Below are 26,088 nucleotides of genomic sequence, written 5' to 3'. Positions count from 1 at the left end.
CGGGCACGACACTACCTATCGCTGACGCCATGGGGACATACCTGCTTGGAGACATCCGTCAGGAGGTCCGGAGAGGAGCGGCACTGCCTCTCATCGTAGCGGGACGTGTAGTGCTTCCTGCAAGGCCAAGAGCATGGGTGGATGCATGGCCAGGAGGGTCCCGTCACCCCGCCCCCCCCCGGGCACTGTGTCCCTCCGTGCCCCCCGGTACCTCTCAAAGGGCAGGCTCTTCATCTTCGCCTTCCTCCCGTGCTCCAGCAGCTGCCTCTGTGTCCTCCCGCTGCAGCAAGGGGGGAAAGGTGTGAGCAGCACCATCAGCCCCAGCCCTGGGCATCCCCGCATCCCAGGGGAGGTGGGGGGACGCAGCAGGACCGAGGCAGCAGTGTCTCCAGGAAAAGCAGCTGTTGGGCATCATCCCCTCGTATCCAGCCAGGGCCGGCATAAAGGGGAGGCTCAGAGCCATCCCCACCCCTTCCCAGCCCCAGCGGTTTGGTTTTTCCCCTGGGACTTTACCTGTAGCGGAAACTGGAGCCCTTGCTGCAGAGAAGGGCTTTGGGCTTTGACTTGGGCTCTTCAGACAACCTGAAGAAGGCATGGTACTCCACACATGTCTTCCAGAAAGCCTTGCAGGCGTCCCGGCTCGCCATGGTGAACTCCAGCGTGTCCTTGCACAGCACCTGCGCAGCCGCAGACAAGCAAGCCAGTGTCAGGGGCACGGGGCCAGGCTCTGCTGTTTGCCCTCCTGACCCCCCCAAAGGACCTGGGCTGCTGGGGGCTCCGGGCAGTGCAGTGTCACCCTGCGGGGGACACGGGGATGGCACATGCCACGCTCGGGGGAGAAGCAGACTCACCCATGAGCAGCAGAAAAGGATTTTATTCAAAATTGGAGACTTTGTGTGGCTGATTCTCGATCCACAGCTGCCTGCTCCTGAGCCTGGCAGCTGCCTGCAGCGCAGTACTTACGGAGATGTTTGCATGGAGCTTGATGAGAAAATGCTTCCTCTTGAAACTCAGCTTGCGAATTTTGGACCAGTTGAACGTGTTGATCTTTGTATTGCCCTGCAAGGACAGACACAGCAGTTAAAGCAGGACGGGGCAAGTCAGAGTTGCAGAAGTACGATGGGCCTGAGTTTGCAGGACATTGCATGAGACCCCGACGCAGCTCTCGCTGCTGCTGGGGTCCGAGGAAGGGGCACCAGGGTTTGGTGGTTGACCCTCCTCTCCATCAGTTGGTCCCAAAAATGGGAATTGAGAGTCAGGGCTTAACTCTGCCCACTGAAGTTATTTGTAAAACTCCAGGATCCCAAGACAAACCCCACAGAGGTGAAGGCAGAGCATCCCATCCATCCCAGCTGGTGAGTCAGGTGAGTTAATGCAACATCAGCCCCCCAAAATAAATAAGACCCTCCTCTTTTGCTGGGAAGCATAGCAGAACTCAGCTCACTCCCACGCCTTTAGACACAGCTTAAGCAGTCTGCAAGCGTGCCTTACCCCTCATTACCATTATGCATCAATTTAGACGCAGCCACACAACACTGGTGGCATGGCAGGACCAGGTAAAATTGTGTTTCTCCATGCTGTGGCACCAAGACCCTCTCAGCTTTCTGGGAGAGCCCAGATTTTAATGGGCTCACAGATGCTCTAATCATGCATGAGGGGTGTTTATGGCTCTGAATAAATAACTGGGTCTGGCAGCGCTAATTATGAACAGCAGACCCACAGTTAGGATTCTTTTTTTTTTCCTGCTCTGGCAAGATGTTCCTAGGTTGAAATTAGCCGGTGTGGGAGGCGAGCACTGCTTCACGCTGGCTGTGAGCAAGTCTGTATTTATTCTGCAGCTACGCCGTGATTACAGCATTATGTAATTGCACAGACGTGAGGTGGCTATTTTCGCTGGAAGATTATACGGTGAACACATGTGACGCAGCCGTGTAACCTGTGGTGCTTACACGGCCGCGCTCGCCGTGACAAGGGCCAGCAGAGCCGGGGCAGGCACGGCGGCGAGCAGCTGGCACAGATGGGGATGGTGGGGCCAAGCCCCGCAGCGATGCGCCGGAGCATCACCTCCGCACCCAAGGTCTGCCGGGGCATGCTCCCTCTTGTAGGATTTGGGAGGGTTTGGAACACGCAGTGGGGAGGAGAAGGGTCGCCCCAAGTGGAGGTGATGTCCCTGGGGAAAGGCCACCCCACCTGGGTGCTGGCAGCCTGCCCCGTGCCCCGGGCTCACCCGCAGGACCAGCACCCCCATGTGCGCCACGGCCAGGTTGATCTGCGTCCCCTCGCCGTCGCTGGCAGGGTGCGGGCGAATCCCGTACATCTCCAGCTTCCTGGCCACATCCAGCAGCTGAATGTCTGACTCAGCCGGCGTCTTCCCGCTGGAGACACAAACACGCCAGGAAGCAACAAGAGTGAGAAGGCAGTCGCGGAAATGGGCTGAAAAAATGCCATTTTGGATGTGCACCACACCAGCCCTGCCTGCTGATGGGAATGGCCCCGTTGGCAGGTGCCTGTCGGGTGCTTTGGGTGGGCGGCCGTGGTGCGGAGCAGCCCTTACCCGTGTCTCCGGTGGTAGTGCATGATCTTGTTGTCCAGGTACTCCTGGTTGGGCAGGTACCTGTGGGTCGCCAGGTGCTGCTGGTCCATCTCCTCGTGGAAGTCACCCAGCTCAGCTGCGAGGAACATGGGGAGAGCGGGGTCAGGCTGCGAGGGGTCACTGCAGGGGGAACCCCTGGCTACACAACCAAAGCAAAGCCCCGTTGGGCCCCCCTCCCCGGGGAAGGGGCACCGTCCCTGCGGGCACTCGCCTGCCCTTACACTGCAGCAGGTGGGAGACAAGCAGCGCCGCGCTCTTGTCGCTGCAGGGCAGCTGCCCCAGTGCCAGGTCCTTCTTGATCTGGAGGGTGAAGAGGTACCTGTGGAGGGGGACAGGAACATGCCCCGAGGCGGGGCCGGGCTCAGCAGAGAGCCTGGTGCTGGCCTGAGCCCCGAGGGCTCTGCTGCCGGGGGGCTGTCTGCCCCCGCGCCTCTCCCCGCACTCGCCCATCCCTGCACTTCAACCCAAGGGATGCAGGTCCGTGGGGTCACAGGAGGAGCACGCAGCCCCTGCAGAAGGCTGCAGCTGGGCACCACCATGACCGGTATGCCCCTGCCATTGAAATGCCCATTAGTAGGTTTCAGAGTTAACATTCCTTTATGCTTTGGAGGGCATTTGCATCTCTCGGGGCTAATATGTTCTGCAGAATCACTGTCTTTTAGTTTTATTCTTAGTTCCTGTTCGCAATGCTTTCTCTAAAACGTAAGAGCTAACAATGTCATTTTTAAAAATAAAATTAAAGTTCTTCTTTCAGAACACAGCTTGAGGCAGGAGCTAGACTGAGCAAAGTCAGACTCGGTGCCCAACTGCTAAAGCGTTTGGCAGTAAACAAATTGCAGCCTCTTAAGACAGCTGATCCTTCAAGTGGATTTTGTTTAAAAACAGGATCAAGAAAAGATACTCTCTCGGGTTTTGTTTTGTAATGTACAGAACTCTTTAAATACTTAAGATAAGCACTGCTTGCAGACAGGTTCAGGTGGATGAAGATAAGGAATTAAACGCGTGCTTCACAATTACAAAAATATAGACTGTGCAGTAAGAAAGCAATAGAACAAGTACTGTACCTGGTCAGCTCTTCTCTCAGGTGGCCGGGGTCCACTGGGAAAAATTTCACCATAAATTTGAAAAGAACCTCCTTAGGATCTTAAAACACAACATCTTCATAAGTTTTCTTTTACGTGTCTATTGAGAACATTTACAACTCTCTTCACACATGCTGTCTCCTTACAGAGTAAATTACTCTGGGCCCTTTGGGCCCTCTCAGCCCAAACGACCTGCCTGCCCAGACCCCCAGCATTACCAGTGGAAGCGAACAGGGAGCTGGGCACCTAAATAATACTAAAGAGAAAATGCCTCAGTAATTCTTTAAATTGCAAAGACCCCTGCCAGGAAGGGGATTTCCGTGGAGTGGTGCCACGGGTGCTTGTCTGGAGTGTGGCCATCAGCAGGACTGTGGATTAAATCCAGCCCTCCAAGCACTTGGGATGCAACAGCTCCATAGGACGTTGTTTGATAATGCTTTTTTGTGGGATGAGTGAGAGCAAGCAGCCAAGCCCAAGGCAAAGAACATGGAGGGAGGGAGGCAATTTTATAGGCACTGACTGTCCCAGGACACCGTGGGACAGCTCAGGGGCTCCTGGAGCGACAGGGTCCTGCAAGAGCAGGCCAGAAGGGACATGGAAAAAGAAATTGGTGCTTGAAATAATCCCACTTCTGGTGCACCCAGAAAGGGGAGGCTTTTTATCAGGCTTTCCCCTTACAGGGAAATTCATGCAAACACTGTACTGCAGCCTCCCTGTCTGTGGCAAATACTGGGGTCATGGCTTCATGCTCTTGACCACCTCCTGGGCATCACATATTTGGGGAAAATATCATTTGGTTCATCGCGGGGGTGGAAATAGGCATGGGCTGAAAGGGGCACTGTGTTAACATTGGTTAACAGGGGATGCTGAGCCTGAATTCAGGTCAGGTTCTGCAGCATCTCCGTGCAGCGGCATGGTGGGGGCAGGGGGCTGGAGAGGAGCAGCAGAGCCTGCGAGGCACTCGGCTAACCCTGCTTCATGGCTCACGCCACGCAGGCATCTGGGCTGCTAAGAGCTGCAAAGGGGAAAGGAGGGCATGCGGAGAGCGATGCCTGCCGCTCTGCCAGCACAGCCGTGCGCGCACACGCACGCACGCAGCCGCCCCTGCTCCTCCGCCAAGCTGTCAGGTTATTAACAGCTCAAGCCTAAAATGGTGCAGATACCAGATTGCAAAGGCAGTGGTATTTCTACAGGATTTTATACGGACTGTGGTGTCTTTGCAAACAATTCTGCCCAGCCTCACGTTATAAAATGAGCTCAGGTAAATGCTGGAATCCAGAGCCCCTGTCCCCAAATAATAACACTGCACTAATGTGTCTGCGCTAGTGGGCCACTGGCAGTGATTTAGAAGAATTTTATTCTTGAAATACTTACTTTTGACTTGCTTTGTTATGGGTTTTAGTGGATCCAACCAGACCTGAAATAAGGCAATGAAGAACTGGGTGAATAAACGGCACAAGAGACAGGGAATAGAAGCAGCAGCATCATGCTAGAACGCAACACAAAAGCGTTGGCCAGCTCAGCTGCTGCGGCAAGCTGCCCCGCTGCGCAGCCCCGCGCGGATGGCTACGGATAAACCCCATGGCCGTGGCTGTCACCGGGGCTTTGCCAACCAGCTTGTGGCTCCCCTCGTAACTCCCATTTTCAAGGGGTTTTTGTTGAAATTTTCCATCTGGTATTTCAGGGAGGTGCTAGCAAGCCCCCAGCCATGCGAGTGGCTGCTGCGAGGATGCGGCGCGGTGCAGCACCGGGGCCCCACGCCGCGAGCCACACTCACGTGGTTCCCAGCCTGGCTGCGAAACTCCAGCCCAAAGTACTCCTTCTCCGCAAGGTTGAGGTGGCCGCAGGTGAGGTTGAACAGCCCTTTTCCGCAGGATTTTTGCTAGCAAACAAACACACCATGGAAGCAGCGGGTTAGGCAATGCCAACAGCAGCGGTGGCGGGATTTCAGTGAGATGGGGGAGAAGTTTTAGCTCCCTGCCTTCACCCCGAGAGGAGCTGTGGGATTTTTCCTGATCATGCTGCAGCAAAGCTTTACTCAGTAAATGCTGTTGGCTTCAGCATGTGGGACAGGACAACTGCACGCTGTGTGCCCCTTATCTCTGCTCTTGGAAATCAGATTCTTTCTCATCACTTCTCTCCTTTATCAAGGAATGTAAACCAGAAAGGAAAGGAAGAGGAAAGAAATCTTGCTTTTGGCTCACCTTTTGCAACCATCACTGTCCGGGCAGCTCTATCCTTGGCAAACCAGTGAGCGATCCCCAGGACAAGCATCCGCCTGAACCAGGGACAGCCTTGCAAATGTGCTCGATTAAGAGCAAACGGGAGCAAACCTCAAACCTGCGCTGCGAGCCTGTGTGCCCCGACAGCTGGTGACCGGATTGCCAGGGACAAGCTACTATTATGGTTAATGGTAATTAACAGCAACAGGACCCTGCGGAGATCCTGTGCCTTGGGCCCTGGGTCATCCGTGCACTTTAGCAATATTAATTAAGTGGCACTACGTGCTGATAAGGGAGGCCAGGCTGTCGTTATTCCTGGTAAACAGAAACACTTGGAGGGTGTTTTGCTTGACTTGTTGCCATGCTGTGTGACGCGGCTGGGGAACAACCCGGGAGGCCCTTGACTTTGGAAAATGCTCCAGAAATGAACCTGGCAGTGACCCACCCCAGCAAAAAACCTGCTACTCCTTTATCAACTCGTGCAATGCAGACCAAAAATGAGCGTGGGTTAGTGCAAAAGCAAGCTGGGGCAGAGAGGCCGGGTTAGACAGCTGCTAAATTATGGCATTTCGGGTGATGGAGGTGAAGGCAGGCTGCAGCTCCCCGTGCCAGCGGCTGCTCCCAGCAGGGACGGGAGGGACCCCGGCTGCTGGCGGTGAGGCACACTAATAACCACCTTTCACGGCTTCTCCTGGGATGAAATTGCTGGCTCCGTGCTGAAAGGCTGCTGAAAAGTGATAGCGTAATAACAGCATTCACTCTGCAGCACTCCCGGTTCTCCTCAAAATTACTAGATCACAAGCGTAATTAAAACAATTAAATGTTTCTTTCCAAGCTAGAATTTTCTAGCATGAAAGGCCTTTGTCAGGCAGCCAGGAAAGACAAGCATTTCTTACTGGGTTATTACCCACCACATGTCTGCTGGGAGCGACCCGCTCTCCTCCAAGCCCAGCACTGCCCAGGGCAGTGGAGATGAGCTGCTCCATCCCCTGGAAAACCTGCTCACTGGGGAGAAGCAGCCCTGTGATGCAGGGGATGGTTTAAAAGCAGAGGCTCTCCTCTTGCAGAGTGGTGCTTGCAGGTGCCCCATCCTGGGTTTGTGGGGTACCGAGGCCCCGACCCGCGCTGCTGCAAGCACTGGGGTACGGTTGTGCTCGGGACAGCATCAGGCAAGAGCAGGGGGCTGTGCCGGAGGGGCGCAGCGCGAGGCAGGAGCATGACATGTGGGGCTGGGCACCCCACATCCGACCCTAAATGTGCCTTCGATGACATTGCAGGGCCAGGCTAGCACCCACAGGCAGAAACCCCTGTGTAGAAGACGGTGGAAAGGAGAGGCTGCGCTTGCCCCTCCTCTCCACAGTGGAAGCAGCTGGGACTGTAAGCAGGGTAAGAAAGCAAGAGGCACATCCAGAGGAAGACAGCAATGGGTATGACACAGGGGGACGCTCACACCCGTCCCCAAAGGACACCCTGGCAGCTCTTGCGCTCCAACGGCAAAGTCACATTTCTGCAGGAATCCCCATAGCACGGCTGCTGCAGCCAGGTCTGTGGTTTAGTGGCAAGAGACAGCTCGTGGGATTTGGTATGATCTTTCCCCACCACCTTGGGAGGTGTCCCCTGGTCGGTGTCTTCTGCATGGCCACAGCTGGCACGCAATGCCATGCACTAAAACCCACCAGCCTCAACGCTCCCCATGCCCTCGCTGGACCAGCTCACACGCAGCCAGCTCTGCACACCTCCTGTCAATGATTTCCCACCTTTACTCATCGTAAGAGACATGAGACCACGGGAGACTTTGTCCTTCACTCAGCCCCAGAAATTAGTTCTTCTGGGTTTGTTTGGTTTGCCTTTTCTTTCTTTTTTTCCTTCTCACTGCATCTTGCCCTGTAGCAAATTCCACTAGCAGAGATGCCCAGGCTTTGTCTGCCCAGGCTGCAAAGTGGTTCGCCCTTTCTGTGATGCTCTGGGAAGGCTCCCGAGGCTGCCCGGGATCAGGGCTGCTTTGTTTAAACCTTTTCCAGAGAGAAGAGGAGCGATTTTATGGGCAAGAGCACATGCCAGGTCACAGCTCTAGGTATCTGGGGGGGAAAGAAGAAGGAAGGCAGCTTTGCAGTGTTTCCTCTCAGTGCAAGAAACCCATTAAAGGCTGACCTGTGACTGTCCCTGCACCCGGGCACTGGGACAGGGGACCCCGGTGCCCTCCCAGCGCAAGGTGCGGGGCTCGCTGGCACAGCTGGCAGCATCCCAGCAAGATCCCACCCACACCATGGCTCAACCCTGGGGTGTTCAGCAAGGAGGACACAACAGGGGACATTCGGAGACATGCCAGGCCCCCGCCTTCCCCCGCCCTGGGGGCTCAGACTTGGCTTGTCAGCGCCATCCCAGGAATCACCTCCAGCGCCCAGCCAAAGGAAATCCTGGGAGCTCAGCGACCGCAGAGAAGGTGCCAGGTCCCAGCTGTCAGCGAGGATGTGGATGGAGGCAGAAGGCTTCTCGGACCAGCGCCCAGCACTGGGAGAGGAACTCATTCCCATGCAAAGCCGGACTGGAAATGAGACCTCACTGCACGTGAGGCAGCAGTGATACCCCCACGAGGCAGGTATAGATTCATACACCGAGCGCAAGGCAGAGGGGGAATCGCCCACCATGTTTTCTCTCTTTTGTCCTTTTCCCTCCCATTATACTGAAGTGCCACACATTCAAAAGAGCTTTCCAAAGTCAGGAGGGGTTTAGGAAGTGTTGCTTGAAATATCTGCTCAAAACTTAGCCCAAAGCGGTCCTTTTATAATGGAGAAGTCACTAATTCAGCTACGCATTTATCATACCCATACAACATCAAATGCATGAAATGCCTAAAAGGGGTTTCCAATACCGTTCCATGCTAAAAAAGGAGATGACCAGTTCCTCTAATGGAAGCTATTTGCAGCAGTAACATGTTGTGCAGAGCTATAGTGCTGTAAGTGTTTTGGGGAAATAGGAAAGCAGAGATGGAAAAAAATGCAGCAACATTGTACCAGGATGTTTTAAACTGTCTCTCACTATGCCCTGATTTAATCAATATGAAAAAAAAGGGCATTTAAAAAAATCTAGTCTCATTTTTAAGCTGACTCCAGGTCTAGGATACATTAATTAAACTAAATCAAACAACTTCCATACTGTTCCAAGGGATGGAATTGCTTTACAGTCCTCTTTCGTGCAAAATGCTATCGCAAAGAAATGGAGCAGTGCATCGGAGACCGAGCAGTTCTCAGGCTATGCTATAAAACCAGAGGACAGAACAGTCTAAGAAATGTAATAGGACTTGGAAAAAAAACAATTTTATATTAAACACTCTGGTCCCATAGGAGATGCAGGTAAGTGCTAGAACAGATCTACTTGAATTAGCTAATTCAATTAGCTACTGTGATTATCAAATCCTAACCAACAGTAAACGCTCAATCACATTTGTAAAAAGATGTGTTTCTAACACATAGTCAAGATATATCTAGTTTCAGTTATCTATAGACATATATATATAAATCTAACACTATAGATATTAATATTTAACATTTAAAACCTATTTCAGAGCTAGCATTTATTAAATGTGAATTATTAATGACAGTGTGTTGTGGGACACTGTCATGCAGAAAATAAGATACAGTGAGTTTTTTCCCTCAGCTATTCACAAAACCACACAGTTTTCTTTTTCAACGGAAAGGCCAGGAAGAGATGCATGCAGATGTTTCTCACCAGGGGTAATTTGGTTAAATATGCTATTTTTATTCTGTTCCCAGACTTTTCTTCCTTGTTGAATGCTTATACTGGCAGCCAGACAAATGAGAGAAGAACTCGATACTTGTCAAGAACATCACTTCATATTACCTGATTTCCAAAAGATGACACCAGATGAGTAAAAGCCATTCCTCCTTCTTTATAAATAATGCCAATAAGAGGGGACAGCAGGAGTGTGTTGGTGGCTGAAAAACACTTAGCAATCAGCACTACAACCTTTTTTTGGGGGGTTGGCATTTTTTTTGTTTTGTTTTTTTTTTTTTGATGTTGGTTTTTTTAAAGCTGAAAAACAGAAGTTATCAGAGAGCATGCAATACTTCAGAACAGCAACAACTTCATTAACTAGCACAAAAACCCAATAAGAATACAATACCCACTTACATCAACTACAAAGATCTTCTGGGAGTCATCCAGAAACTGGACTTTCAGGTGCAGCATCCTCGAGCATGTGGCTGGGCGTGCGGCAAGCGCGGCAGTCCTAGCGCTGTGAGCGATGTGCCGGGCAGGGAGCCCTGACTCCTCTTGCACACATAATTTCCCTCTCAGCTGGATGGAGAGGGCTGCAGTCACAGAAGCAAAGGAACTGAATGCCTAAAAACAAGTTTAAAAAAAAAAAATACTGATACCTCCCCTGGTTTAAATATCACCACTTAAAGGATATTTTCCCCCTGTGAATTATGGGTGTATTAATAGGGGAAAGGCTGTGCAGCAGCTCTGCAAGAGTGACACTAATGGGGCTGAGATAAACACTGAGCGTTCACAGCTGGTGGTGAGCAATGCGAGGGCAAAGCGAGCCCACACTTCGTACCGCGCGGTCAGGGAAGAAGATCCGAGCGACTCTCCTGCCAAAGTCACCGAGCAGCGTCACCTTTTCTCTGGTCTGGTTAAGGTGCACTAAAAGAGCAGCTGGCCAGCAGCTCCATGAGGTGGGCAGGTAAGGTCCTATCTGCTGAGCAGATGTGTGCAGACCTGGCGATGGTTGAGGTACTTCACCTGAGACCGGGAAATGTTTCCAACCGAACCTGAAACCAGGTGGGAGTCCTTGCTAGGGAGGCAGAGGAGGACCTGCTGCTAATTCCTGGCTCACACCCTGGTTTGGCAGCTTAGTGAAGTCTCACAAGCCTTTGAGACAACCTGGTTCCCGTTTCACACCTGAAAAGCTCACATCCTCCGACTGCCAGAGCCAGCTGCCCACCCACGAAACCCCCCAGGGCTCAGCCCCAGCTGCCAGGAGCAGCCTCCCCATAGCGTGGTGGGTGTTTGGGGCTTGCACTCGCGCTGTTTCTCTGCCCCAGCTACTGTGGGGCCGTGAGGAACTGCCTGACCTTTCTGACCGCTCTGGTCCAGCAGAGCCCCCCTCTCACTAAGTATTTGGACAAAAGCAGAGTTTGGGCAGCAGCCCCCCTCTTGCAGAAATAAATACACTGAGTAGTGCCAAAAGACAGGCGCTGGATTGTCATAGGGGATCGTTATTGCTGCTGCTGCTGGAAAAAGCCACAACCATGCACGATCCTGTGGGACCCAGAGGGATGGAAATGCATCCCAGCAAACCAAAAAAGCCACATTAAGCGCTGCAGAGATTTCGCTTGTTGCTTTCTTCCTGGTTTCCAATGAAACATCCACTGTAAGTCACCCCAAGCCATTTGTTGTGGTCCCTCTTATGCTTCCCAAATATTCCTGGGGATGTCAGGACAGAGCCTGTCGGGGTACACACTTAGCTTGCTGTCTGGACTGCAGAGAGGAAAAAACCAGAGCTTTTTAGCTATAGAAAAACTTACTAGTCTTCTACTAACCAGCACAAAAAAGCAGCATAGAAGTTAAAGCAAATCTGCTTTTCTGTGTGAATCTGCTCCATAAAGAAGCTGAGCTCTTCTTCTGCCAGTGGCCGGGAGGGGCTGGCTGTACCGAGCATCCGAGGACCAAATTCCCAGTGCTGCCCTTGGCCCAGGGTCTGAGCTCTTTGTGTCACGGGAGAAGGGCGATGGCACGTACAAACCATCTGGGGCGGCTGAGTGCACTTTCTCTCTGCAGTTTTAAATGTTCATGCCATCAAATATTGATGGGTACGGAGGAGAAAAGCAGCACTCCTGTGAGCGTCCCACCCATCGCAGGCACGGCTCTGCCACGGCAGCACTGGGAGCACGGCAGGAGCACTGGCCCGGCAGGAAGGATGCACAGGGGTGTGATGGAGGAGACCCCAGAAGAAGCCAAACTTCTCTGCTACAGGCTTTCCTGGCATGCTGGGGGCACCGACCCTGGGCTCCATGGATGCTATTAGAAGCCGAGCACCAGCCAGCCCGGTTGTGGGTGGAAGAAAAAGGGTTTTTTCACTACTGTGGCATGAAGGAAGAGGACTGCGTTGGGTTTATCAGGGCCTCTAGCCACCCTGAAGAGGCATTCATGCAGACAGTGTGGAGCCAGCAGAGGCAAACAAGGTAAATGAGGGCTTTTTTGGAGTAGGAGAGTAAGGGACGGCCAGAAGAGATGTGACCTAGGATGCGGGGATTGCTGCTGAGAGCAGATAAGATCCACTGCCTCAGCAGACAAGAGACCCATTTTACCCCCATCCATCTCCTTCCTTCTGGAGGTGACTTTGGGGCTGGCGGGAGCAGGACACATGGGGAGCACCAGCAGCCCAGGAGGAGCAACCCTGGCTCCCAGTCTGAGTCAGTGCTGACCTCCAGCCAGGCACACATGTCCTCCTTATCCACAGGAGCAGGGAATAATGTGCAAATGGTGCGGGAAAGCGTGGAAAAGGTGAAGAGTGAGTGCAGCCGTACTGGCAGGCAGGGAGGGGACCCCGAGCAGCAGCCATGGAGCACAGCATGGTCTGAGCAGCAGCACGTCAGAGCGAGTACTGCTTCAGGGCTGTTTGCTCAGCCAGCTCAGCCCTTGATTTTTAATACTCTGGACCCCACTACCACCATCCTGCATTGCACCAGCTCTCCCAGGGAGGACTTCAGTCCACCAAGTGCATCTGACCCCATATTAGGCTGGATGGTATTGCCTTGAATCAGGGTCTTCTTCAGTCTCTCAAACACCCTGGTGTTTGCCAGGATGGACTGAGCACAGCAAGAAACAAGAAGTCTCCTTCATCCCAAACCCCACTGCCCCTTTTCCAAGCTGAATTTTCATGCTGGTCTTTAGGGTTTGCTCGTTTGTTCCCCTGCTGGCCCCGGAAGCGGGGGGAGCCTGCAGGATGTCTGACGGAGAGCTGAGTCACTGCGGTTACGCTCCACGGAGCCTCCCGAAACGGTGAGCCACCGGCACCGGGCAGCGAGCGAGTTCAGCAGTCTTCCTCGCTTTGGGCCCTGGGGATGGGCGAGGAAATGCCCCAAACCTCCCCAGTCCCTCCCCGAGTCACTCCTGAGAGAGGAGCGGGCTCTGAGGGAGTGGACTCTGGCAGAGAAGATGGGTAACGGGTGAGTACCTGCGGCTGCGAGGGCAGGCTCCCGGCAGAGGCAGGGCAGAAGTGCCCGGCCACCAAGGGACCGCACGCTGCTCCCCCTGCATCACTGTGGTCACGGCTCTAGCGCTGCTGTACCATCTGCTTTGTCATGCTTATCTTCAAATTCGGTTTCGAGGAAAGGAAAAGAAGATGGCTAGATAAAGTCATGGAATAGAGATCTGCCGGGGGATTTTAAACACCATGGTCCAAAAGGCAAGAACCCGTACCCGGCTCATTGCTGAGAAGGAGAAGCACTCACCCTGTTTTTCACACTCAAAGCATTTGCTATTGGCAGCTGCCGGAGACAGGGACTCACCTAGGCGGACTTTGGTCTGTGGTGGCCTTTCATACACTTACATCAGACCTCCTCTTCCTCAGCTGGAGCGGCTGGGAGAACATCCACATCCACTTCTCACCCAGCCATAGCCCTCCCAACTGCAGGGCCAGCGAGCAACACGGCTGCTGGCCAGCCATCGCTGGGAGCAGGCTCAGGCACAGCCAAAGTCCTTCTGAACAGCACTAGGCACACGAGAGGAATATCATCAGCTGCTTAATAAATCCAGGACACAGCACCAATACTGCAAAATGTCTTTCCAGAATAGGGAACCTACAACATTCGTGCTGCCACACCAAAAGGAATTGTTTCACTCTCAGCTGGGGTCCTGATTTAGGTACTAGTTGCTTTAAATTTTTTTATAAAATACCCCCCAAAAAAGGCATTTTCAAAAAACAAGGCCTGAAAGAACTGAGTTTGTTTGGCTTAAAAAGAGAAGAAGGAGGGAACAACAAAGGTCTTCTGATACATGCGGGACCATTCCAGAAGGACAGATTGGCTGTGCTCCCAAGCTATGGGGAAAACAAAGAAATTGCAGGAAAGACCTGAGTTAGGTCCTAGGAAAGACCCTTAAACTGTGAGGCAGGAGAAATACTGGAGCAGGCTGGAAAAGCCAGGGACGACTCAGACAGAAAGTCTGCTAGGCACACTTGGTCCTGCCTTTAAACCTTTAACAATGACTATCATTTTTCATTCACTTCACAAGTCATATCATATCTTGAGCATATCTCAACAGCTACAGTTGACTCGCCAAGTCCTGCCCGTCTAAAGACTTCTGCCCCAGAACCATTCTATTTATTGAATATAACAAACAATGATGCATTTCCATAAAATTTTGCTTGCCAAACATCAGCTAAATAGTCTGACATCACTGTGCTGTAAGTTATTACTCATAAGTAATTGCTGGGAAAATGGAAATTGCATTTTTAATTTCGTGGTTTAGGTGGGTTTTGCCCATTAGCTTCCAGCTGCGGGATCAGGCTTCTCTGACCAGCACTTTGTTTTGATACCAGAAGGTGACATTACGCAGCAGCATTTTTTCTCCAATTTGCCCCAATCCTGTCCAAGAACATCCTACTGTGGTGCCTCCTCACCTCGCCAGCATTCCCACTGAGAGCTGTACTTACGGCAATGCAACATCATAAATATTACTCTCTGAAAGCAGCTCCACAGACACCCTGGTGCTCGTCAGCACTAATAACTTGTCTGCAAAACTGGAGGAGACCGACAGGAGGGGAGCAGCTCCTGTGCGTGAACACTGACAGGAGAAGTGAAGGTGAACACCCCCAGCGTTAGGCTGGAAATTAAGCCAAGTTTAAAGAAGAATTGCACCCTCTGACAGTCTCACACCGGGTGGTGGTTCCAGTACAGGTGATGACACGATTACACGCTAGCTATACAAATTATTTGCATCGGTGTTCAGCTGGTAAGGATTACAAGATAAACAGGGACAGGGGTTTTGGGAGCGGTTCGGTTGCTGTGCAGGCAGCTCTCCTGCAGGCAGGCATCCCAGCAAAACCAGCAGCTCCGAGTTCAGTACAACCGGCAGGCACGTGTGTGGGAGCAGAGCGTGACCCTGACCCTGGTGAGAAGCATGGTGTCGTTTCAGCTGCTAGACCGGTTTGCAATAATAATAAAAAAAGAAATAGGTTTAGCTGAGTTTAAGCACTAAGCCAAATTAAAAGTCAATTGCCCTAATCTCCCTGCTTTTTTTTTTTAGTAACCATTTCTGATGCTCAAGGAAGCAGAGTCATATCAAATCTTATTCTTGTGATTATATTTTTATTTCAGCTTTAGCAGCTGAGGTAAATGGGTCTTTTTACCTACCTGTAATAACAAAGTAGGAAATCATAGATAACCTTGATTATGCACGAAAAACTCCAAATACTATTGCAATTCCAGAGACCCGACAAATTAACTGTAAGTGCAAAAATTTCTTTGAAGTCCTATTAAGATATACTCACACCATGCTACCAAAGTCCTGAAATATACATTTATTTCCATCTCTTCTGTTTTCAGCCCGTGCAGAACCGTGCTTGATTTCCAGGGACAGAGCTCAGCCCCGCTCTGAGCCCTATGGCCAGGACGACCCCAGCTCTTTGCTTCCAAGCTCCCTCTCGTGGTGGTTGTGCCCAACGACAAACAGAGGTGACAATTCAGTTTGCAGGGATGAGCAACTCAGTACAGCAGTAACACACTCTGTCGTGCATCGATGTATACTGTTGATTTTTCTTCCTTTTTCAGATTTTATATACTACGTAAAAACTATTACCAGGCACCGAAGAAGGCAGTTTGCTGTAAGTAAATGCAAATGATAGCACAAGCTATACAAGAAACTAAATAATAGCCTGATTCTGGTATTATCCAGAAGACCACATTACCTCATTTTTAATATGCCAGTTGCGCTCTGTTGTTGGCACAGCTATATAAAAAACACTCAGTGATGCTTAATTCAAACAGATCACTGTGAAGACACGAGAAAGCAATTTATACAGAGAAAGAAAGCCTCATGACTGTATCGAGTCAAAGGAGCTGATGCTTCCAAAGACTCGGGCATCTCTTGGCATTCAGTCATTTCCAGCTAGGGAGATGCATCTCACTACATCTATGTAGTAGTACAAAGCACAGGATTGCATATATTGTCCTTAATTTATTTATTTCAAGCATGAACTGTTCCTGGTCCACTTGCACATCCCCACGCCAACAAGATAAAGCAGCGTAAGCTTACCGGTAATCCAGCCGTCCTGCAACAAGGTCTCCGGATGCCCAGGCTCTCTGTCCTCGCTAGTGCTGTCAGGAAGTCAAACCAATCAATCACCCCCCTCCCTAAGGCTCTCCATGAGTCACGTGCAGATCTTTCCTAGGTTGTGCCCCAAGGGAAAAGACATAGACCTGTGCTGGTTTTGGCTGGGATAGAGTTAATTTTCTTTATAGTAGCTAGTATGGGGCTATGTTTTGGATTTGTGCTGGAAACAGTGTTGATAATTCAGGGATGGTTTAGTTCCTGCTGAGCAGCGCCTACACAGAGTCAAGGCCTTTTCTGCTCCTCACCCCACCCCACCAGCGAGGAGGCTGGGGGGGCACAAGGAGTTGGGAGGGGACACAGCCGGGACAGCTGACCCCAACTGACTGAAGGGATATTCCATACCATATGACGTCATGCTCAGTATATAAAGCTGGGGGAAGAAGAAGGAAGGGGGGGACGTTCGGAGTGATGGCGTTTGTCTTCCCAAGTAACTGTTACACGTGATGGAGCCCTGCGTTCCTGGAGGTGGCTGAACACCTGCCTGCCGATGGGAAGCGGTGAATGAATTCCTTGTTTTGCTTTGCTTGTGCACGCACGACTTTTGCTTTCCCTATTAAACTGTCTTTATCTCAACCCATGAGTTTTCTCACTTTTACTCTTCCGATTCTCTCCCCCATCCCACTGTGGGGGAGTGAGCGAGCGGCTGGGTGGGGCTGAGTTGCCAGCTGGGGTTAAACCACAACAGCCCTTTTTGGCGCCCAACGTGGGGCTCAAAGGGTTCAAGATAATGACAGGTTTGATTGGAATGTGCTAGATCGAATTTATAGCTGTTATTGTTGTTTAGCTATTAATTGACAGGCTTCTGTGCTTGCCATGGGGCTTGCTTGCCTTACTGTATATTAGAGCCTCGCGCTCGTTAGTGGCTGCTTTTTTCTTTCGCTGCTTGCTGTGCTGCTGCGCTGCTGATCACCTCACTGTGCTGTGCCTGGGAACATCCCGATAACGGCAATGGCGATGCGCCTGGGCTGGCAGGTGGCCAGGGCATCGCTACTGCTTCTGTGCTGCTGTGCTGGACGGGCTGGAACTCCAGTGTGAACTCGAGTCAAAGGGACTGTGACCTGTGGATGAGTCCACGCGGGAGCAGGACACCCCGAAAGGTCTCTGACCCTGCGAAGTCCACACCAGAGCAGGTACATCTCGAAGCATCTGTGGCCGTGGTTATGTCCGTGCCGCAGCAGGTGTACCTCTGAAGGGATTGTGGCCCAAGGATAAGTCCGCGCTGGAGAAGGTGCACCTCAAAGCATCTGTGGCTGTGGATAAGTCCATGCTGCAGCAGGTACACCTTGAAGCATCAGTGGCTGTGCATGAGGTCATGCTGGAGCGCCTCAAAGCGTGTGGCCATGGATAAGCCCATGACAGAGCAGGTACACCCCTGGAGGGACTGCAGCCATGGGTAAGGCCATGTTGGAGCAGGTTTACTTCTGAAGAGACTCTGGCTCATAGATAAGGCTCCACTCGGAGTGGGTACAACCCTAAGGGACTGCAGTCTCTGGGTAAGTCCAAGCTGGAGCAGGGGCAAGGGGAGGAGTTCATTGCAATGTTAAACTCCACGGTCTGGTCCAAAGAGACCGGGATGGAGATTGTAATGGAAATACCTTTAAATTGTTGTAACCTGGGATTTGAGTTGCATGTTATGGGAATTACTATAGCAGGAACCACCCGAACCAATGGAGGAGAAGCCTTACAAGAAGCAGTGCAAGTGCAGCAGTGACCCAACCTGAGCTGGCTTTGGTGCCCAGTATCTCCACGCAACACACCACCTCTCCTGTCCTGAGTGACCACCATAACGGAGCACGAAGTCTTGGACTAAATGAAATCAGTGGACACTTTGTGGACGTTTCTGGGCATTTTATGGACATTTTACAAGGGTAGTCCATAGACTAGGGGAATGGTATCTGTGTCTTATACCAAAGGATGGAAAGGGGGGTGGTGGTTAATGAGGGTGTACTGGATAGTGTGGGACCTGAGCATGATGTAAATGGTACGGAATAAGGGGTGGAGAATGTGCTGGTTTTGCCTGGGGTAGATTTTTACTCTGGGATAGACTTTTACTCTTCCGATTCTCTCCCCCATCCCACCAGGGGGGAGAGAGTGAGCAGCTGGGTGGGGCTTAGTTGCCGGCTGGGGTTAAACCACGACAAGACCCTATGTACCACAGGACAGAAATCTGAGTGACAGGTGGGCAGCGTCTGCTCCTCGGCTCACGCAGCTCTGGCAACAGAGAGTTACGAGACTAGAAGCAGCAGCAACTCTTCAAAAGGGAATTAAAGGCCAGGATGGTGAAGACCTCTGCTGAGCATCATCAGGAAGGGTCCTACGGCCAAAGGCTTTATCTGAGGAAGCTGCCAAATTGAGTCTGCAATGCTGGGTGAAGAGGCTGAATCCTAGTGGAAAGGATGGAATTCTAAGGAACTATATTGCTTATTTTCATGACAGATGTGGTTTCCCTCTTGGCTCGATACAGTTAGCTCTACTTGAGTAAGCCTTGATTACATCTAGGCAAAGAAATGCACATGTTCTCCAAGTGCCTCCAGGCCAAATGATCAGACCCATATGGATCTCGATCCTGAGTTTTGTTAACATGTTTCCCTCCCAGGTAGCCTCTCTTCCCCTACTCCCTTCTTTTCCTTTTATTCTTCCTCAAAAGACCCTTATCACACTTCAGTCCTACCAAGCCCTGCCAAATTCCAGGTATATAGCTCAAAGCAGAGTTAAAGTTGTGTCAAAGCCGTTCTTCAGAGCAGGCAGTGGAGAACAATAGAGCAGCATCCATCTGAAGCTGGGAGCTTGGTACTTTTGTAGCGATCAAAGGTAATCCCCATCTCATGGTTCCTCTTCCAGGGCCTTCTGGCAGACAGTGGTAGCTACAAGACAGACGTTTCAAAGAACAGGAAACATTCCTACATCATGACTGGCCCAAGGTTTCAGGGGTACATTCATAAAACCTTTCTAAATTATTAATTTTGGCCCCGAGATGAAACAATTCAGATGGCCTGAGATACTGTGCTAACAACTAATAGAGAAACAGCTTAGACAGTTAAAAGAAAGGAACACAGCTGGACTCCAAAGTACTTCTAACCACAGTCTGACACTGGGCAGGCCCTGAAGCTAAAATCTTTCTTCTTTTAACCTATTAAAAAATACATCTGCATTACTGAGATTAGACATAGGGCATTTGGCAAGTCTGTGCAAATTCCTGGAACATTGAATGGAAACCGATGCCAGGATCAGTAATGGGCTGCGGTCACAGAGCCACAGGGCTGCAAGGGACTTCAGGAGATCACACATGACAACCCAACGTGTGGAGGCAGGAACTATACACACCACACACGCTCCTTCCTCCAGCAGTGGTTATCTAACGTCATCTTTGAAAATTCTCCATCACCTCCACATAACTGCAGCTCGCTCCTGCACTTCAGCCACGCTCTGTGAGAAGCTTTCTCTCTTTTCCAACATAAATCAACTTTGCTGAAAATTCAGTTTATTTCTTCTTGTTTTCCCACAGCAGCCATGCTGTTGCTGATTACACCATCATTATTAATCTGCTTTTAAGAAAAAGGGTCTAAGATCTATTACAGCAGTAGGATGAATCCAAGCTCATGATTAATCACCCTATCTGCCAGTTCCCAAAAGGACAAGTAGCCCTTAAGGAATGTCACAAACAGCAAATATATTTTCTCTTTTCTGGGCTGACCTGATAATTTAAATCTAATGTCAAAGCAGATCTTCTAAGGACATAAAACCGGATGAACTAGTTAGCCTAGAGGCAGGAAAAAAAGAAAAAAAATTAACTTGACGAGCCAGAAATTTCCCAGAAAGCTGATCGTCTGTTTGGTTTACTGAGTTGCAGTCATTTAGCAGTTATACCTTTTAGTAGAAGCACAAGAAGTCTAAGTCCGAACCAGTTACATTATAGTATCACAAATGTATGAAAGATACTAATGCTTTTCATAAATCTGAGAAATTTTTTAAGTTTGTTTTTTAGGTTCCAGCCCACTTATCTACATGCAAGAAGTCCAATTTCAAAATTATTCTACAGTGCTGGTGCATCCGATTCCGGATAAGTCCAAGCACTTTCCCATCTTTAACACAGCCTTCCACATTATGCCCCCAGGAGGGAAGTGCTACGATTACCATTTTTCTTCCAAGGCAAGAACAATTGAGGTCACCCAGTAACCGCCAGCGTCCCAGAGTCTCACGTCCCACGCAAGCCTAATCACTGGAAACTTGATTTAGAGGAAGTAAGTCACTGTTAGAAAGCTGTCACAGCACGCTCAGGTGGAACCAACACAACACCAAGGAGCACGGCCGCATCACAAACCAAACGTAAACAGCAAAGGCTGCCCATCAGTGAGTATTTTGCAGGTTCCTGCAACATGAGAGACTCTTCCCCATCAATTATTGCAGTTATTGCAATTATTGCTCCAGACTTTTTGGAGGGACTTGAAGAGAACCTCAGCTTTGAAAGAGAGCACCAGAGGCAAGTAAGTTGATTCCATATTACACTGTTTCCACGGAGAACAACAAATTTCACCCCCTACAATCTTGAAATCAAACTGTATCATCGCTGCCAGCCAAGCTATCGTAAGCTCAATGCTGCCCTCAGCAGACCCAACAAACCACTACAGGTAGGACATGACTTTTGAATTGAAAAACCTTGTTGCCGATTTACAGCTGTAAGTCCATCTTCTCTGCTCCTCGCAGCTATATTGACCAGGCAGAGATAAAAGTGGCTGCTTAAAAGCCACATTATTTCACTTTCACAGAGTGCAGAGCACAAGGGCCACCTCATCTCTTGACAGAGCTCGCCCGCAGCTACGGTAGCTATATGCACACTTCCTCCAGCTGCCGGGTAAGTGAGCGGTGACTCACCGAACGACCGGAGCGCCTACCAGCAAACCGAGCTACCAGGACTGCTGACTTTTCAGCAGAGATAACTTAAACAGGTCAACATATATTGTTGTAGAACCCATATCTCATTTTAATTAAGACTAGACACTTCCACCTAGTTTCAAACTGTAATTACAGCCAAGCCTATTAGGGCAGATAACAGCATACTGCTCGACACGAGGCGTGGCCGGCGGTTCACCCTCCACCCACGCAGGGTATCTCGTGTACTTCCTCCTAGGGCTGTCCCCACCGCAGGGTTCATGCGGTTGGTGGTTCATACCCGAGCGCAGCCAGCCAGGCTGCAAGGCCCAACTCTGCCCTCGTTAGCGATTCATTTACGTGTCACCCGTGCTAGGCGGGGGAGCGGGGTGGGGAGGAATCCTGTAGTCTCTGCTGTGGTTAGCTCCTGCTCTCCAAACACACTGGGGGGACATACCTGTCCTCTGACTGCACAGCAGAAGTGGGACACTGGGGAGCTTTTTGCACGGCCTGTGCATTTCTATAGCAGAACTGTGCACTTTTATAGCAGGAACTGTTAAACCAAAGAAAAAGCTGCCTGCAAAGCGCTATCTATACAGCCCCCAAAAACAGCTAGCCTGGGTTTAAAGCAACGCTGTGACGCTATCACACCTATTTTACAAAGGACGCTACTCAACCATTTGTACAGCAGCACCCGAGTTCATTCTCAGCACCAAGACTTTTGAAAGATAATGGCCTTAAACATAAATCTTGCATGCTTCCTTCAAACCTCCAACCCAGACTACGCTGTACCGTCACTTCAAAACAAACCAGTGGTGTAAAGTCACACGGACTCCCTGGCTGTACTTGCACTCACTTCCCAGCCTCCGAGTGGGAACAGGAAGCAACTCGCTTAGTTACACCGAATGCAACAAGGAATTGGGAATATTATTGCTCAATTATGACTTCTTTTAAACCGCATGAGAAACCAGACTCAGACAGTGATCAGCCCACTTGTTACATCTCGAAGCAGACCGGTCCTAATGTGTCGGCTACCACACTCACTGACACTAGTCAGAACAGGGCATGCCTCACCCCCAGCCCCCGGTAAGGTTCAGGGAAGCACACATTTCATCCAAAATCACTTCGAAGGGGAGTCTGCCCTCCTTCTTCGTCATTTTCCTCTCGAGATGGAAACTACTCCTCCATCTCAGTGAAGGAAGTGTGAGCAGGAAGAAGAAACAGCATAGAACCCTACCTCCAAGATAAGGCTAACGCTGCTTTAGCTGGAGGAGGGGTGGTAAGTATGCTAGGTGGTTTTACCTGTGACACATCACTGAGGCCTGAAGGTACTAAGGTAGCAATTTTTCCTAAAGTTTAAATCACATTTTACATTAACACTTGGCTTTAGTTACAAATGCAATCAGTATTAAAGGTCAGTACCAAGACTGTAAATTCTAAGATGCACTTTTTGTTACATGGCCCAGATGACAATCATCAACTTAGCAAACTCAAGGCTTTTACTGAGCATTTAAGATAATTGTCATCAAGTTGCTTTGGGCACTCTCAGCTGGAAGGTTTTCTAGAAAAATCTTCTGCTTCTCCTGAGGCAGAGCTCCAAGAGCGCTTACTTTGCTAGCATGGTGGAAAGATGCCAGTTCTGGATTTCTATGGTGGAGAAATAGAGACACTGCAGCTACAGAGACACTGTAAGATGATGTCAGGACTCACAGCCATCTCCACACCCACAAAAGCCTATATGAAAGATACAAACATTAAAGACTGGGACAAGACGAAGACAGATTGTTTGAACAAGCTTCAAAGCTTTTGAAGAAAGCTTCATCATACTGGCCTGTGAGGAGAGGCACCATCGCTGCCTTGAACAGGCTCCCCAGCTCACCGAGGAGTCCCTGCCCCGCACAGGAAGGTAACGCACGGCCCTTGCTCCCCCTCCTCTCTACTCAGAGCACCTGAGACTGCGAGCTTTACACCAAGTCTGGGCACAGCTGTACACCCTGCTTCCCCGAACCGGAAGGAGTCATTCACGACAATTCAGATGTGGTTATTATGTTTAGAATAACCAGTACCTCAAAAAAAAAAAAAAAAGAGAGAGAAAAAAGGCAGCTTGTCAGTTCAGCCCACTTTAGAAGAAATTGAACACAGACTAGTCACCGCAGTTTGGTAATACAGGTATCTATTTTATTAAAAAAGTTACAAACAGGTGGACTGTAGGGTTGTCTTACAAAATGACAAGAATGAATTCTACTGGAAAAAACTTTTTACAAAGCATTATAGGTAATTGTTCCATTTTTGCACTTGTTATTCCAGATTTCACCTATCACTGATAAAGATACAGTACATTAGATACATGATGTTAGGTTACATTTTTATTTGTAGAGCCCTACTGCAGTGATTTGAACAACTCCTAAACAGATGCCATAGTAAAGACAATACATATTGCATTTATTATTAGCCTCTTACTCTAATAAGCAACTTCACATGCAATCTATTGAGGAAGCCTAAAATAACTTTTGGTCCCTTTTTCCCCCCAAAGTGTGCTGAAGAAACCATCTCTCGTTTTCCCAGTCCTGTCACTCTAAGCTAGTTCAAGTTTTTTAAGGTTTTTTTTTCTTTTTTTTTTTTTTTTTTGTGCTGAGGTCAATGAAAATGAACACTGGTTTGATAACTACCCATAGGAATGAACCACTGATTAATATTAACCAACTTTTTCCCCCTTAGACAAAGGAAAACTAAGATCTTTATGAATTACTTGTATTTCCTATTACTTCCTTACAACCTACAAAAAAGATCAACAACCACCACTTAAAAAAAAAATCTACTTTGAATACAAGGTTTGGTTTAATTCTGATATTAAAGTGCAAACCTAAATATTAGCCTCAGCCTGTTTATAAAGTTTGTACAAACAGGGGAAAAAAAAAAATTTCAAGTAACCCCACAGGAAAAAAAAAAAAAAAAAATCAGGTGTTTCAATACCCAAGCAGAAAACCTGGTGTCCTCTTCTTTTAAGGATTCAACACTGAATGTAGACTCAGAATCTTTATTTCTGCTAACACTGTAAAGTCAGCCGGCATTATTACCAATAAAACACATTAATGTTGAGATACTGTACCGGTGATCTTTTATTGTTTTAAATGCCATCATCCACAATACAATTCGTGAGTTTTAAACTGCTTAACCTCATATATCCATCACTGCTTTTACTGGAGCTTTTCTCAAAGTTATTTAGCTATTACAGGGAAAGAATGTACATTTCTAGAAGCATGTTCAAATGACTAAAGCTGGGCTCCTAAAAACCTAGAACTTTGGTGCAGTAGGTGAGCTGCAGTTATTAAATTTCTGCAAAAAAAAATTACACATTTTAAACCACTGCTAGAAAAAGCTCTCATGTATGCAACATGTTAATAAAACTGAACAAAAAGATTTCATCTGTTCTTTGTACATTTTCATTCTGCTCTTTATACCTGTGTTATTGTTAAAATTTTCAAGTATTCAAAGAAAATGTTGATCAGGTAAACAGTAAGGAAGGCAATGGCTGTTTAAAGCACGCTTGCAGTTAGTATCACTGAAACCTGGTGCTTCTCCCCTTGTTACACCAACTTGTCTCTAATATTAAACTTGTTTATTGGGAAAAAAACCAAACTAAAAAGCAATTTGTGACAGTGCAAGAAAAACGTTAACAAATATTGCTTTAAAATATTATTCAGAAAGACAAATATTAGGAACTATAAAATGTAAAGTGATCTTATTTGCGTTAGATTTACATGTGCAGAGGTCTACTAGATGTCTCAATGTGCCAGGCAAAGCTGAGCTGACTGACTAGGCATACAGCCCATTTTGAAGGATACATTATCCCTTTTCAAAGGCATAAAGAAGCTATTTGTAAACAAGCAAGTTTAGAAACTCAGTAGAAGGAAAAGTGTGCTGCCATTTTTCAATGCTACAATTGTCATTTTTGATTAAATGAGTCTAAGAAACCCATGATTGCAAGAAAAGAAACATCAGCTGGAGACTTTACATCCCATTCCAAGTAATCCCTATTGTCAAATCAGACCAGTTACAAACACGATATCACAGCTGCATTTGCCGAGAAAAGGGATACTACATCCATACAACAGAGGTGCCTTCAGTATCTTTTATGACACTGTCACACGTAAACAAAAAGTCTCAAAGAATGACCGACTACATCGTAAGAGAAAATTTTGCAAATAGAAATAAGCACTGATGCGAGGTAATATACAGAAGTAACCATTTGTTTAAGGCTCAATTTATTCTCCATTAAAACTCTCTTCTTTTAAAAGGCATTGAGTAGGTAATACTGAGTTTAAGTATTTAATAAATACAAGTTCAGAAATTGATTAAAGAAATCAATTAAAATATTAAAAATGAACTCTTGCATATTAGCCATTATATGAACTTAGAAAGCTATAAAAGGACTGATAGATAAAGAACAGATTTTTAAACTTATGGTAAACATGCTAAGCATTCTGATTAAGGTGTGTGGATCCTGGAGGCCACCAACCTTATGCACTTAGATGTATGGCAATGTGCTGTAATAGAGACAGGTTTACCAAGGCTCAGCTCTGCAACCTGGGCTGAAAGTTCTCCAAAGCAGCATCTGTGCAAGTTTCCTCTGAGTTTTATCTGCAATTTAAACAAAATAACTAATGAAAGCCATATTCAATACACATTCAAAGTGAACTCAGCTTCTCCCACAGTAGTTTTCCATACTGAGCTCCAAAGCACTGCTTTACACAGCAGCATTCTTGAAGTTCTCCTCCTCTAGTTCTGGTAATACAACAGGCAAGCAGGTAACAACTTATTGCTATGAACTTTGAACAGCTGCCCCTGTGGGATACTAAATTGCTTCTAAAGATCTGAAACAGGTAGGAAATTTAACTTCACCTGTACAGAGATACATACACTAGGCTTTACATTGGTGGTAAGGAGGCACTACATCACCCAG

General features: G+C 48.7%; 1 protein-coding gene across 4 annotated transcripts in view; it reads right to left on the bottom strand.

Annotated features, from left to right (window-relative positions):
* FRMD7 (FERM domain containing 7) overlaps positions 1-25,766 on the bottom strand; it is a 28,450-nt gene extending 2,684 nt beyond the window's left edge. The window contains exons 1-14 of one of the 4 annotated variants that reach the window (XM_075162049.1): positions 25,645-25,766; positions 20,391-23,191; positions 16,179-19,120; positions 10,050-10,259; positions 5,453-5,557; positions 5,050-5,092; positions 3,658-3,691; positions 2,815-2,912; positions 2,555-2,669; positions 2,228-2,375; positions 964-1,059; positions 514-677; positions 212-280; positions 42-117 (exon numbers count right to left, since the gene is read on the bottom strand). In XM_075162049.1, coding sequence (XP_075018150.1) covers positions 42-117; positions 212-280; positions 514-677; positions 964-1,059; positions 2,228-2,375; positions 2,555-2,669; positions 2,815-2,912; positions 3,658-3,691; positions 5,050-5,092; positions 5,453-5,557; positions 10,050-10,106 — 1,005 coding nt within the window. In that variant the 5' untranslated portion in view covers positions 10,107-10,259; positions 16,179-19,120; positions 20,391-23,191; positions 25,645-25,766. The other 3 variants (XM_075162047.1, XM_075162048.1, XM_075162050.1) reach the window with 3 other exon arrangements.
* Positions 25,767-26,088: the final 322 nt, after the last annotated feature.

The sequence above is a fragment of the Calonectris borealis genome, chromosome 13 (assembly GCF_964195595.1).
Source record: "Calonectris borealis chromosome 13, bCalBor7.hap1.2, whole genome shotgun sequence".
Classification (NCBI taxonomy): domain Eukaryota; kingdom Metazoa; phylum Chordata; class Aves; order Procellariiformes; family Procellariidae; genus Calonectris; species Calonectris borealis.
The sequence above is the reverse complement of the archived record's forward strand: the minus strand, read 5'-3'. Positions and strand labels throughout refer to the sequence as shown.